Raw genomic sequence first — 13,986 nt, forward strand, 5'->3', positions numbered from 1 at the left:
GAGGAATCCAAGGGTCACTTAGGTTTTAAAAGCCCTCCAAGACGATTGAGTCAAACCATTTCCCCAGCATTGCCAAGGCCACCACTGACCCATGTCCCCATGGGTCACATCCCATTATTTTAAATCCCTCCAGGAATAAGGACTCATCCATGAGGGACCAATGTTGGTCTTCAAGCCCAACCTTTTATAAAATGACATTGCAAATCCAACAGGACATCATCAACTGGTGCCTCACATCCCAAATTCTGCTCCTTACCTGAGCTTCTAACATCATTGGGAAATATTGGCCACATTTTCAGTTCTGATCCAGCCCAGCCCTTAAGGACATGCACATCCCAGGATGGACGGAAGGATTTAGCTTCTGACTCAAAGTAAATAATGTGCACCAACACCTGCTGCTTCAGATGTTTCCTCAAGTCACAGCCAGGTCAGTGTTCATAAGCCTTCAAGTCAGCCAACAGCCAACATTAAATCTCTGGACAATGACCTGTGAAGCCTTAAGCCAAGAATCCTCCAAAGAGCAAAGGAGTAAACTCACATTTACAGCTCAAATACATGAGTTTTAGGTCATAGTGGATCTGAAAACCTCAGAGAATACCTATAGCAGGTTAATGCTTTGATAATAAATATTTTCAGAAGTTTTTAAAGGCAAGACATCCCTCTGTCTGCATGAGTACGCAGGGAAATTTCACCACTCTAATTTCACCTCTTTACTAGAATCCAAATCCCAGCTGCTCATTGTGACTTCACAACCATTACGCTTAGGGACATATCCATGGAAACTCTCAGATGCACCATGTATCATCCCCAGATCAGGCCAGAATTGACTCAAACAACTTTCCCAATCAAAACTGCTTCTTGTTTCAGCAAAGATGAAATGTTGTGTCTGACTGTAAAAGACCCACTCCTAGAAAAAGAACACCTATAGTTGATCTCCTCTTGTCATCCTTTTTTTAGAATATAATAGCAGTAATAATAAAGAATAGCAATAGGTGGCTAATTTTCAAGACATTTAAATATCAAAAAATTAAACACAATGCAACTGTGTTGGAACTCTTCCATCCTCAAGGCTGAAGTATGCCACACCAGTGTGCTCCTCATTTGCATTATTAATAGACCAAAAAAAGATTAAACTTTACCCAGAAATAGTAGAGATTGAAGTCTACTCTTCAATTTGGTGTCACACATGCAATTCTGTGCTACTGGGAATATTCAGCCTTGAAAGAGTTTGACGTGAATTGCTGTCCCAAGCACATTTATAACCCATCATGTCCAATCCTAAATAATTTCAGGGTGCTGCTGGCCAAAAAGCCAGATGAAAGCTAGTCCTTGGTTCTCAACCTCATTTGCAACAGGCAGGTTGCAAAAATTTAACCAAAATTTGACAGGTTAGTGTAAGACAGGATTGCACAGGAGACTGAATGGATTTTCAGCTCACTGTGGTCTTGAGCATGATTTTAAGAACCAAGTGAGTGAACATCCCCATTGCAAATGAATGATTCTGCTTTCTCAGAGTAAAGCATTGTTTGATTAGCGAGAAGTTTCAAGGGATATCAAGAACAGCCAATATCTATTTCCCTTGTTCTGAGCATAACTGGAGGTTATACTGCATAGAACCCAGAATAACTTCAAGCAGCTGAATAGCCTTAACTGCCTATGGTCAACCCCTTGAGAAAAGATGTTTATTGTTGGATAAAAAACTTGTCATCTAACCCAATCAAACCTCAGCATCTTCTATGAATCTGTACAAAACTTAGTCTTGCAGATATGTTTTGGTATTATGTCTTCAGAAACCCTGCAACCCACATGAAGACCAGCTCTCAGGGCTCCCTGCTTTCCAGCCAGGTGATAAAAAACTATATTCATAACACATAGGGATGGAGAAAGACACAACCTTGGTGTCCCACCTGCAGGGATGAAGACCATGAGGATAAGGCCGGCAAGGTCCAGGCAAGTGGGGGAGATGGGAATCTGAGTGGTACAAATGATTCCTGACCCCTCTGCAATTATCAAACAAGGGGCTGGGAAATTCAGTTACTGGCACAGCTATCCAGGGAGTCTCCATCCCTGAAGGGGTTCAAAAGCCACGTGGATGTGGCACTTGGGGACATGGATTAGTGTGGGCTGAGTAGTTCTGGGGAAATGGTCAGACTCTGTGATCCTGAGGGGCTTCTCCAACATAAAGGATCCTGTGATTCTATGAACTGACCCCTGAATTTCATGTCCTTTTACAACTCCATGGGGTCAGTAGGTCTCCCAGTGCAGCTGCAAGCTGTTATTAATGCATCACTTTGGCAGGACATCAGACACCCACAGAGTGATCCAAAACCGGCAATACCCAAAGAAAAACAAGCACCTGGCTCCAGTTTTGAGCCTGTCCCTTGCACTAAGGCTCAGCCACAGCCATACAATCCTAAGGCTTCATAAACTCAAGTGAAGCAGCACGAAGCTGAACAATAGCCCTCCCTTGTAATTAATACCTGTAGTGTAAATTAATCCAGGCTGCCAATAGAAGCTGCTGGGTAAATAAGAATCTGTGACACTATCCCAGTCAAAGGCCTATGGGCATACAATGCCATAGATGTGAATACAGGGGATAGAGGATCATTCAAACAGGAACACTTAAAGATGTAACCTGTTCTCCTTGAGAAATGCATGACATTCCACAACAAACCTGATAGGAGGTGTTTTATTCAGATAAGTAAATGCAATCACTCAGGTGTCTGCAACTGCCAAGTCAGACAACCACAGTAGTTCTATTTGGGTCATGACAAGTATCTACTTCTGGATTTTGAGTGTGTGTATCCATTTTTTCCACTCTATCTATCTATCTATCTATCTATCTATCTATCTATCTATCTGACTGATTTTTTGCCACACATTCTTTTCTGTATTTTTAAATTATTCCTCTTTTCTCCCCCCCCATCTTAAAATTAACCTTTCCAAAGCTCACAGTCTACAGGAAGTCTCTATCTGGACTGTGCTCCTCCCCAAGAAAGAGGATGAGTCTGCCCATAGTTTAGTCAGTTTTGGTATAAGCACCAACAGCCCATCTTCAAATAGGCTTCAGATGCCTTTTCAATGAATCAAAGATATGACAAAGAAAAGGAGTTTATGTTTTTCAAGCCCACATCCTTCCCACACAAAGCACAGAGAAGGTCCCAGTAGTGACCTCTAGTTCACTGAGGAAGAGGAAGGTAAATCCTCATGACAAAGACAGGAAAGTTCTCCAGGAGAAGATCAAAAGCTGAGGGTGCTGCAGGAGAAGGAACCTGGAGAAAACTTGTTTGATTCCCTCCAAAACAATCCTGACTGTGACAGCAAATGGAGTATGAAAGCAAAGCATGAAGCTAAGTTTGGCAACAATAGTGTCTGAATGGTTTATAAAGAAGAACTGAAGAAATAAATGGATTGAAGATGTGATTAAAGACGCATAACTAGAAATGAGAAGAATATGGCACTGAACTGCTAATGGGAACACAGACTTAGGAGGGAATTACTTATCTTTCCTTACATAAACTTATATAATTTTTCATTATCTAGGGGCCTAGAAAATATTAATACTCAAAGAGTAAACACCACTATTTAATCCATTGGAAAGAAAAACAAAATACCCTAAAACACAATCAAATTCAGGGCAAACTACTTGTATGTACAACAAAAATCATATCACAATCTCATTTCAGACCTTTAAGGATTCAGAGCGAGGCATATTAATTCAGATACATTTACATTTGCAGCTGACAGTTCACCACAGCAGTCTGGGGATGTTTATCTTTCATTAATTATGGTTCAAGGGGAACTGCAACCTGAGATAGCTGAGCTAACCCTCTCCTCTTACAGATTCAGACCTGCCACCTGGAAGTCATCCAACCCTTCACCCAGCCTCTGGCCTCAGCCCAGCTCCTGCCTGGGCACAGGCAGCTGCAGAGCCCAACCTGTGCTGCTCAGGCATGGGGGTTTATCTCTGATAAAGGCGGTGAGTGCTCATGCACTTCTGACAAAATCCTGCCTAAATCTCTTTTTTTCATGCTCGGGAGATGATCTTACTCATATTTATCCCAGGACAAGCACATGGAGAGCAATTAATCTGTATCCCAGAGCCACTTCTTCAGAAGAGCGAGCGCTCGGACTGGCTGTTCTGCTTGTGAAATGCAAAGTAGCTCCTGCAATTTCATTGGAGCTGCACTCTCCTGTACAGCTGAGGGTTTAGCCCACAAGTCTTTTCCTGATGTGAGACATGTGTTGAACAGGATGGAGGAAATCACACACGTTCCCTTGAATCATTTCTCCCAGGCAGCAGCAATAATAAATTTGGATAAGGTGTTGTGTCATTTAAAGATCTATTAAGATTGAATGGTTGACTTCTTCCTCAAGGGAACCTCTCCTTAATTGTACATTGCTTTGACTCATACACTACCTTCTCCAGAGCCCTTCTGCCCCTCAAGCATCCTTAGATTCTCTATTTCACAAATCAATTTGTTTAAAAAAGCAGCAAGATACTTCAGCACACACAGCCCCAGTAGTAACTGGGTAGGTTTTTGGCAGATAAAGTCTCCAGAAGTTATCTTATTCCCTTGTGGCAACCACCCTGGGGATGTCTGCATTTTAAAAATGCTCCAATATGCATTTCTTGTCAATGGATATTATTTGTGCATGCTAGCTTGCTGCATCTCCCCCTCAAATCCATGGGCATAGAACCCCTGTGGAGCCTGGCCAGCTGGGCAGTGGGACGAGGCGGGCAGAGGGAAGGAACTTCTCCTTGGATCCCAGGGGGTTTGGAGAAGCTCCCACGTGAGTCCAAAGACAAGCTGGTCCCACAAGCAAAGGAAAGAGGCGCTCTCCCTCAGGATTAGTTCCAAAGTTTAATGAGGGCCTGGGGAGATCCCAGGCCACATCTGGCTTCGAAGGACCTCCAGAGCAAGAGCGAGGGTCTCCCGGCCCGGAGCTGCCAGATACAGGGGGGCAGGGAAACCCGAGCAGGTAATGGGGAAAGGACATGGGAGTGGCTCTCAGGGGGCAAGACCTCAGAGTGACCACTGAGGAGGAGGTCAGGGAGGAGTCCCAGCCAGGGTCCAGTTACCTGGTGACCCTGGGGGAAGGATCTGGACAAAGGGGAAGGGTCACCAGGTGATGGACACATCACCTGGGAGGAGACAGGGGGTGGGTTGGGGTTTGATGGACATACAGGTACTGATGGGAAAGCTGGGATGAACCAAACAGGTACAAAGAGGGGATATGGAGGGACAAACCATATGGGGGGATATACAGTGCAAACACAACTCTACACTAGCTCACATGCAGTATCTTTTCATGGTTACATATTCAACATTCCAGCACTCTTTTAGAAGGCTGTATCTCAAAAGTGCAAAATTACTCAATGATTCTGGGTTAGTTTAGTGTATTCTTTCACTATTAACATGACCTCAATAAAAATAACAATACTTTGCCCTTCTAGAGCATCTATCAATGCTCACAACACTGCTTAAGTCTGGCAATAAATTGGTTTTACCGAATAATTGCTCTTAAAGTGGTAATGTCAGCAACGTTATTGCAAGAGGTCTACTAATTATTCTCAATTAGATTCAATCCTGGCAAAAGCACAAGTTTCCTCTTTTTAGCACTGAACCATACAGCTCTCTTTCCCCACAGACCTGTGGCTGATGGTCTTCACTTCCATGTCCAAAACTAAGCTCCCAGAAAGGAGCAGTGCCCTGGTGAGTCTATCAGGAACACACAACTCTGTTTCCTCATTAGCACTTGCAGATGGGGTGCTGACATCCCACCTGAGGCTGGTTTGCTGGCTCCTCTTTCACATCTTGGTCACTCACATTTCGTGCACCATACATGTGTGGCCGGCACTGGTACCAATTTGGGAGTGTCTGTTGTGCAAACTATCCTAGCCTCATTTCAACATCATTAGCTTAAAACCACACTGAAAAAACAGGCAACAGCTCACTGTGGGTATCATACACACATACAGCAAAACCAGCGTGGAGTTACAGCAAAATCAGCGCAGAATTACAGCAAAAAGGTTGGGTCCTCTGTGGAAATTTCCTGCAGGACATCACCAGAGACTGAAAACACTTCACTTTATGGACAGGACTGCAACCACAGTAGCCACAGGGTAGCACACAGGGGTACTAGCTACAACTTTCAGGGTAGGATGCCTCTCTTCAAGCAGGTACTCAAGTTAATTTAATGTTGTCACCACAGATCCCTCAGTACTCAATGAATGAGTGGAGCTTCTCCAACCAGTGATTTATCCCATCCTAGGACATCAGATCTAATGCTGGAAGAAGAAATTACCCTCTTGAGTAATCTTGCATCTTCCTATATCTCTCTCCACTGACTATAAAGAAAACTTAAATTAGCTTAGACTACACAATTACTTTTTATGTGATGACATCCTCTCAAAGCAACACTGTCCTTTCCTATGAGGCACCAGAAAGCCAAGTTGTTTTTTTTTTTTAACCTTACTTTTGGGCACATCCATGGGATTCAGGCTGCCAATGAGGTCTCTGACATACAGCCCATCCCCATCCTCCTTGCTTAGCCAGTTGTTACAGGGGAAGTAAAACCGGAGGTGAGGTCTGTTCATGTCGGTCACGATCACACGGTCGAGGAACCATCCCGCATTCAGTCCAGTGTTGTCATGCTCAATCCTAGAGGAAGAACAACCCTGTTTTAGTATTCTGGTTAAGACTGACTACTAGCACCATAATTTAGTGGAATATTATTTACTAGGCAAGGCTAGAGCAACTGTACACATAATTCCTGTTTATGGCTGTCTATCCAAGAGTTTCAAGGAACTTATGTGCTTTACAGGGTATATTAAAAATAATAACCTTCCATATGGGCAGAGATCACAGGTGATTCTGTGAATCTTTTATTTACAAGGAGATGCTCACAAACATACCTCCACCTCCACATTATTCAACATATGCATTCATTCACATTGCACTTCATATCTAAAACACAGATACCCAGTGCCCCTCCCGCTCTATTCTCCTCTTGCATTGTTTTAACCACCTCTTCCCAGCTTTCTTTGTACTACTTACTAATTTTAAATTTTTTATCAGTCAGTCAGACAGTGGTTAAATATAATAATTATCATTTTCATTATACTAAGTTAGAAAAAGGGGATGGCAAACCCCATTTACCTACATTGGGACATAAAAACAGTCCTAAACATCTTTCCCCATGATTGCATATGACAGAAGTACAATTCTTGATGGGGAGCATGGATACTTATAAGCAATACCTTAGGTGATTTCACACTTCACTTCAAATTTTCGGTAGTAAACAAGCTTTTACCACCCCTTAACTTCACCTTGATGGGAGCACGTTAAGAAATAATGAATAAAACATGGAAATACTTTAACCTCTACAGCCTGTCGTCCTATTAATACCTCACAGAGCAGGTTGTGCAGGTACCTTATTTTCTTTATTTGTCCGACATTATTGGTTTTCACTCGGAACACATCTGTTTTGCTCCTCTCAAAGGCCGTGCTGCTCCTGCAATGCACATGCATCAAAAGGAATGGTGAAAAACCAGCAGCCTTGACAGCAAGCCAGCGTATAAGGATAAAGAAGTGTCATTCCTAATGCTGGAAAGACCTACTTTTCAGTGCCCTCTCCCCCGTGACAGGTTTTGGATGCTCTAAGTACTGACATTAAGCAGACTTTTTTACTTATCAGACTCCAAAAGCTCTTCCAGAAGCTGAGGCAGAAGCTTTGGGGCAAATGCAATATGCTTTGTGTCACAGGGTCCCAGACCCAGACATGTCCTTTCCTGTCATCATAGCCTCCAGGCGTCAAACAGACCTGCTCCTGGTGGTGGAGCAAAGGGCTCCAGCAAGATTCCTGTGTGGCCACAGATCTGCCCAGGACTCAGCCAGAGATAAAAGCATCTAACCACATCCAACTTTCCAGGCCCATCTCCCATTACTTTTTTTTAAACAACTGCTGAAACTTTGGTCCTACAATTTGCATCTTATTCCAAGTAAAACAATTGAAGGCAGGAAGTAGTTTCACTTTTTTGGGGGAAGTGTTAAATGTGCAGTTTGTATTTCACAGGTGCAAGTGCAAAATATAAAGTCTATTGGCCCAGGTCAGGGGATGTAGAAGTTAAGTCCCAGTTCTGCCTCCAGCCTGTAGTGTGATCCTTGGCAAGCAGCTCTGTCCTTTTCTGAGCTTGTATTTTCTACAAAAGCACTATAAATAACATCCAGGCAAAGCTCTGAAGATACAGCCTCTCCCACCTGCCCTCCCTGATGGGCCCCCATTTTCTCTGGGCTGGTAAGCATGGCTACGGATGATTAAACACAGCAAAATCCTAAAGTTGTGTTAAAATGAACAAGAAACCATAGCACTCGAGCAATGCAAAGCCATGGTGAAGTGGTTTGCACATAGAAATTTAATTAATATTAATAATCCCAGCAAGGGGGTTTGGCTTTGCTTGCTGCTCTTCACTCTGCAGGTTGCTGAAGGACCTGCATGTGCCTTGCTTACAGGTCATTTTGTGTTCTGCTAAACCCACGCCCAGCCTTCCTCCTCCTCCTCCTCATCCATTCTGCTGTTTCATACCCCATGCCAGGAGCAACACCAGTGTATGAAAAGGCAATTGCACCCAGATCGCCTCGCCCAGCCTGGCTGCTGGAGTGAAAACAGCCAGCGAGTGCAAGGCAATTAGTCTGTCAGGCTTGAATGAGCATCGTAATGACAGCAGCTTCTCCCCGCATTGGCTCGGAGATCGATGCAGTGCTGCAGACTGCTACGGAGATGGCATGAAAGTATTAAGTGAGAATAATCAGCCCAAAGCTCTCAGTGCACCAGTCCCTCTGGCTGCTGGTTTGTGGCAGTCCCGCCACCGTGCTGGGCTCTCTTATTTGCTGGGTGGATGCTGGGGAGCAAACCTCCTTCTGCAGGGCATCCAAAAGTGCCCACTGAGCAGATGCTTAGTGCATCCCAAAACAGCTTGGGGAAGCACTGGAAAATGTGACACAGCCCAGAAGTCAAACCCCTGAGAAGTCTTGCTGTTGAAAGGTAGGAAGAGTTTTGACAAGTCTCTTCCCTTGAGCTGGATCTGCAGCATCAACAGCAGCGGAAAAGAAAAATCCAGCCCTTATTTCTAGCACTGCCAATTGCATGGGGAGGGAGGGAGTGAGGGAATATCCCACAGTGAATGGCTACACTGAAATGTGGGCTAAAAAATGGAAAGAGTGAAAGAAAAGGAGAAATTACAGCTGGGCTATGTCAGAGTCTGGTCCAGGCTAGGACTAGGATGAGACAGTCACAGCCAGATTACCATAAGGAACTTGTTACACCAAACAATGAGGCACACTGGCTTGCACAGCCCTGGTGACAAATAAAGCAGGAAAAATATGACTTGGAAATTATGGCTAAATTTGCAATGTTCAGGCTTGACTGGGTTCAAACCCAGGGAGTTTAGACCATAAGCTTAGTCTAAGGATCTTTTGAATTTCACTATAGCCCTATCATTAATCTGAAATAACAGGCCAGGGCAACTCCAGAAATATGTTTTGGTTGGGTTTGTTATTTGACATATTTGATTTGCTCTAGCAGCTCTATTTTTCCCATATTCTGTTGCAACATTTTTCCCAATTACTTTGTAAGAAACATCCAAGGAGATTCATCAAAGACTAATATGTGAAATTCTTATTTTTTTTTTTTTTTTTTAATCTGAAGCTGTTTTCAGATTTTTTCAGCTGAGTAATTGCCTGCAGGCTGCACTGCTTGTGGCACTGCAAATGTACAATCATTCAGAACACTTTGTTCCCTGGTTGGGTTTGTGGTGCTACTAAAAGTCAGCAAGAGTTGGTACATATTTGAGTGTGGCATTTTTAAATCCCTGCATTCATCTCCTCTGCATGGGCACAGACAATGGGGCCAGGTGCCATGAGGGTTTTGCCACTTCTTGATAACCAGAAAGCCTTTATAATGCAGTTTTGTTTGCAAAAGTACATAAAATAAGCATTTGTACAAGTAAATATTTTTTTTTAATGAAGGTGAATTAAAAAGAGTTGACCCACCACCTAAATAGAAGTCACATTTGGAATGGAAATCGTTTTCCCTTTTGATCAGCTAACAGCAGCCTTTTCACAGGTGATTTCTTAGGAACAGACAGAAAACCTAGATACTGATCACAGCAGAGGCATAAAAATAATGACCTTCAGCAGTGATGGAATAACATAAACCAATTTAGCTTTGAATCCCTGCTTAATCATTTAAACTGCATTTCCATTCAGTGTTTTACCTGAAAATGCCTTGTACACACAGAACTGCCAGCAGAAGCGCCATGGATTAAGGGCTGCACAGAAGCACAAAGTGTTATTCTGTGTGTCAGTTCAAACAAAATTTTTAAAATGCTCCATTAAACCATTAGAAAGAGTCAGTTCTTGGCTGCATCTCCCTGAAATGCTGTCCACAGGTCTGCCTGTTCCTGCCATGGATGTTTAGCAGCAGCTGGAGGAGGTGAGTATCGGGGATGATTTTGGAAGGTTGTTGAGCCCAAACCGTCTTAAAGCCTGCCACTCTCTAGGAAAATATAAATGCTACTTGGTTCACCTGCTAGGTCAGGGGAGTTTCTCATGCACTATGGGTGGGCAGTGTAGAATGTCACAGAATGACAGAATCATTTGGGTAGGAAAAGCCCTCCAAGGACTTTGAGTCCAACCATGCCCACAGCCCAGCCAAGGCCACCACTAACCCATGTCCCCAAGTGCCACATCCATGTGGCTTTTAAATCCCTACAGGCATGGGGACTCCATCACCACCCTGGGGAGCCTGTTCTGTGGTTTGGCAGCTCTTTCAGTTGAGAAAATTTCCCTAATATTCAGTCAAAACCTCCCCTGGCCCAGCCTGACGCCGTTCCCTCTCCTCCTGTCCCTGTTCCCTGGGAGCAGAGCCCAACCTGCTGGCTGTCCCCTCCTGGCAGGGGGATGTGCAGAGCCACAAGGTCCCCCTGAGCCTCCTTTTCTCCAGGCTGAGCCCCTTTCCAGCTCCCTCAGCCCCTCCTGGGGCTCCAGCCCCTTCCCCAGCTCCGTTCCCTGCCCTGGACACGCTCCAGCCCCTCCGTGTCTCCCTTGGCCTGAGGTGCCAGAGCTGCAGCCAGAATTTAACGTGTGTCAGAGCTGAATTGAGAGGGACAGGAAGGAAAGTTTTTCCCAAAACCACACAATGAATCCTGCTCCCTTCCCCATATTTTTGCAATAGCTAAAGTGCTCTCTCTCCACATCCTGTTTCTATGTAGGATTTCCCTTCCACCCTTTGGCCAGTATCATCTGTAAGAGTGCCATGAAAAGATGTCAGGGATGAGCACTGGTCTGTCCCTGTTGTTTAACTGGCTTGAAAGTACAGATAACTTCTCTTATCCTCAGTTTGTTCTAATACACATTATAGGCTGTGTGAACCTGTGTTATCAGGCCTCTGGCTAAGATGGCATCTTGCTAGCAGATGCAAAAGGAAAAATTCTGACAATGTGTTAGCCTCATCCCTCTGTCCCTCCCAACACATCCACAATCGATCACTCCTAGAGAGAGGACATTGTCATGTACAAACTAACTACAAAAAATCCCCCATATTTCAAACCATAGCAGCTCTTAGCACAGAGTTCTAATAGCAGCATCATTAGCCTCCTCCTTGGAGCAACAAATACTCCACAGAGATTAGTCTGCAAATATTTAGCCAAGTCTGCTGTCATGAAGCTGACAACATCAGTCAGCTGGTGGCTGGGAATACCACGTGAGGCAGCATACATCCAAAACCACTCCAAAAGAAACCAGCAGAAAAGCACAGCCATTGTCAATGTTTGTACTAAGGATATTATCAACCAGGAGAATGAATCCTGCTTCAAGAGGCACTGAAAAATTGGTGAAAAAACAGCCCCACTTGCGAGGGTTTAATTGGATGAGATTAACTGCTCAGGGTTGTAGCAGAGTGATGACACCCGGGAGCCAAACACCAGACCAAAACCATGGGAGTCTGAATTTACCCCAAAACTTTACAAAGTGAAGGTGCACTGACTCTGCCTTATCCATAAGCATTCCAGATACAGATTCAGACAGCCTTAATTACAGACATTAAGTGCTCCTTCACTTTGTACTCCATGGAGCAGCATCATTTTAATATCAGATATTTTCATCTTTGGTGGTGTGATTTGCATAAACAAAACAAAGTAGTGGTGTTTAATTTAGATAATCTTAGCTATGCTTTATCATGAAATCATTGAATCATAGAATGTCCTGGTTTGGAATGGACCTTAAAGATGATTTCTTTCCAGCCTCACTGCTGTGGGTGGGGGTGCCTCTGTTCAATCTCAGTTTGGCAATTATTTTCTAGAGAAACTGTATGCAAAGCAAACAGTGCCACCAAGAACAGTGAAAAGTTTTCTCAGTATTTTCCAGTATAAAATTACATGTTTAATTACATCCACTTTGCCAGACTGAGATAAATTTTAGTCTGTTGAAAATTTTCATCCCCTTCCCATGGAGAAATATTTTTAAATTGTTGATGACAATGAGCTCAGGCATTTTTAAGATTGACATTAATGAGTTGGGATAGGGGCAGGACTTTGAGCAAGACAGAATGTTGAGTTCATTCCAGGAATACACCTTACTCTTATCCCAAGGGGAAAACTGGCCAGGTTTTACAGTTTGAAAATTGCAGCTGACACTTGATCAGCAGGGACCTGGGTCTAACAGCTGAATTCCCTTAATAAAAGTCTGGCTATTCTAAGCAAAATCATGTTTTTCTCTCTAAGGCTTGACCTTCCTTGTAGTTGTACCACGAGCTGCTGTGTTCATAACTGCTGTTGGATTATAATTTATACATACACCAATTATACCCTCTTATATTTAGGTTGATCAACACCTTGGTCTAAGCACTCTCTCAGGTACTTTATTGCTGAAATACTAGACACAGGCTGGCTAATAAGACTGAGAAAGACAGAGGAAAAAAAATCCTATTTAGTTTCTTTCTCAGAAGTGAATATGGGCTCCAAAATTGCTGTTACTTAATGCTGTCCCAGACCATTAAGTCTTCAAAGAGCACTGAAAGTGCTACAGAATTGTACAGACATAAATCAGGGTAGATTTAGATACATAAACAACTGTAAAATGGGAAACAGCATGTGCCATTAAAGGAAAAGGGTCACAGCTCCCCTCTGAAGCAGCACTTTCACAATAAGGTGAGAATCCTTCCCCCTCTGCACTTGGTGTTTGTTCTCTTCCTAACCTGAACAGCTCTTTCTGCCCCAGCTACCTAACCCTTCCTAACTCATTATATTAACTGCTCAGAGTAAATAAGCTCTCTTTCCTGTATTTTTTTATTTATTTATTTATTCTAGAGAGGTTAAATAACAAAATCAGATCTACTTCCACTGGGCTTGGCTTAACTGTACTAGAGCTACAAACATTACCATCATCTGAAGATTATCCAGTACATAATCTACAATACAAAGCTGGTTTAAGGGGCAGGGAAAACTCTGTATAGTCACCCAAGATCAGGTAGAAGTGATTGTCAATTTATTGTCTTCAGCATCAGAAATTTTTTTTTGATCCTCTGTGTTGTCATAAAATTCAGTAGAAGGCCAGCAGTCACCAATTATTTCACCTTTCTTCCACATTGCCATAGCTGTTAAATCTTCTCTTAACTCTTTCTTCCTTGTTTTCTTTTGCCTCAAGGAAAAAACCTCTCTGTGATATTATTTGCAGTTGTCTCCAACTGGACCAAGTAAGCTTAACACTGAAAAATTGCACTAGCAAAAAAACCATAGATTTGGACTAAAAACTGTGAATGAGCTGGCAGTGGCTCTCCCAGCTGAGTGTTGCACTATTTCTCCAGCCTCAACCTGGTGGGAAGCACATGAACATGGAGAAGTAAAATACTGTGGAGGATCAGCAGTGGAGATAAAATACTGTGGAGGATCAGACTCTTTGCTCAGAGTGGGATCACAGAGGAACA

General features: G+C 43.3%; 1 protein-coding gene across 1 annotated transcript in view; it reads right to left on the minus strand.

Moving 5' to 3' along the window:
* LOXHD1 (lipoxygenase homology PLAT domains 1) overlaps positions 1-13,986 on the minus strand; it is a 164,975-nt gene that overhangs the window by 116,768 nt on the left and 34,221 nt on the right. Inside the window, exons 3-4 of the mRNA XM_077790176.1 lie at positions 7,438-7,518; positions 6,481-6,665 (exon numbers count right to left, since the gene is read on the minus strand). Of these exons, the coding sequence (XP_077646302.1) occupies positions 6,481-6,665; positions 7,438-7,518 (266 nt within the window). The remainder of the gene's footprint in view (positions 1-6,480; positions 6,666-7,437; positions 7,519-13,986) is intronic.

This window comes from Lonchura striata, chromosome Z (genome assembly GCF_046129695.1).
Source record: "Lonchura striata isolate bLonStr1 chromosome Z, bLonStr1.mat, whole genome shotgun sequence".
Classification (NCBI taxonomy): domain Eukaryota; kingdom Metazoa; phylum Chordata; class Aves; order Passeriformes; family Estrildidae; genus Lonchura; species Lonchura striata.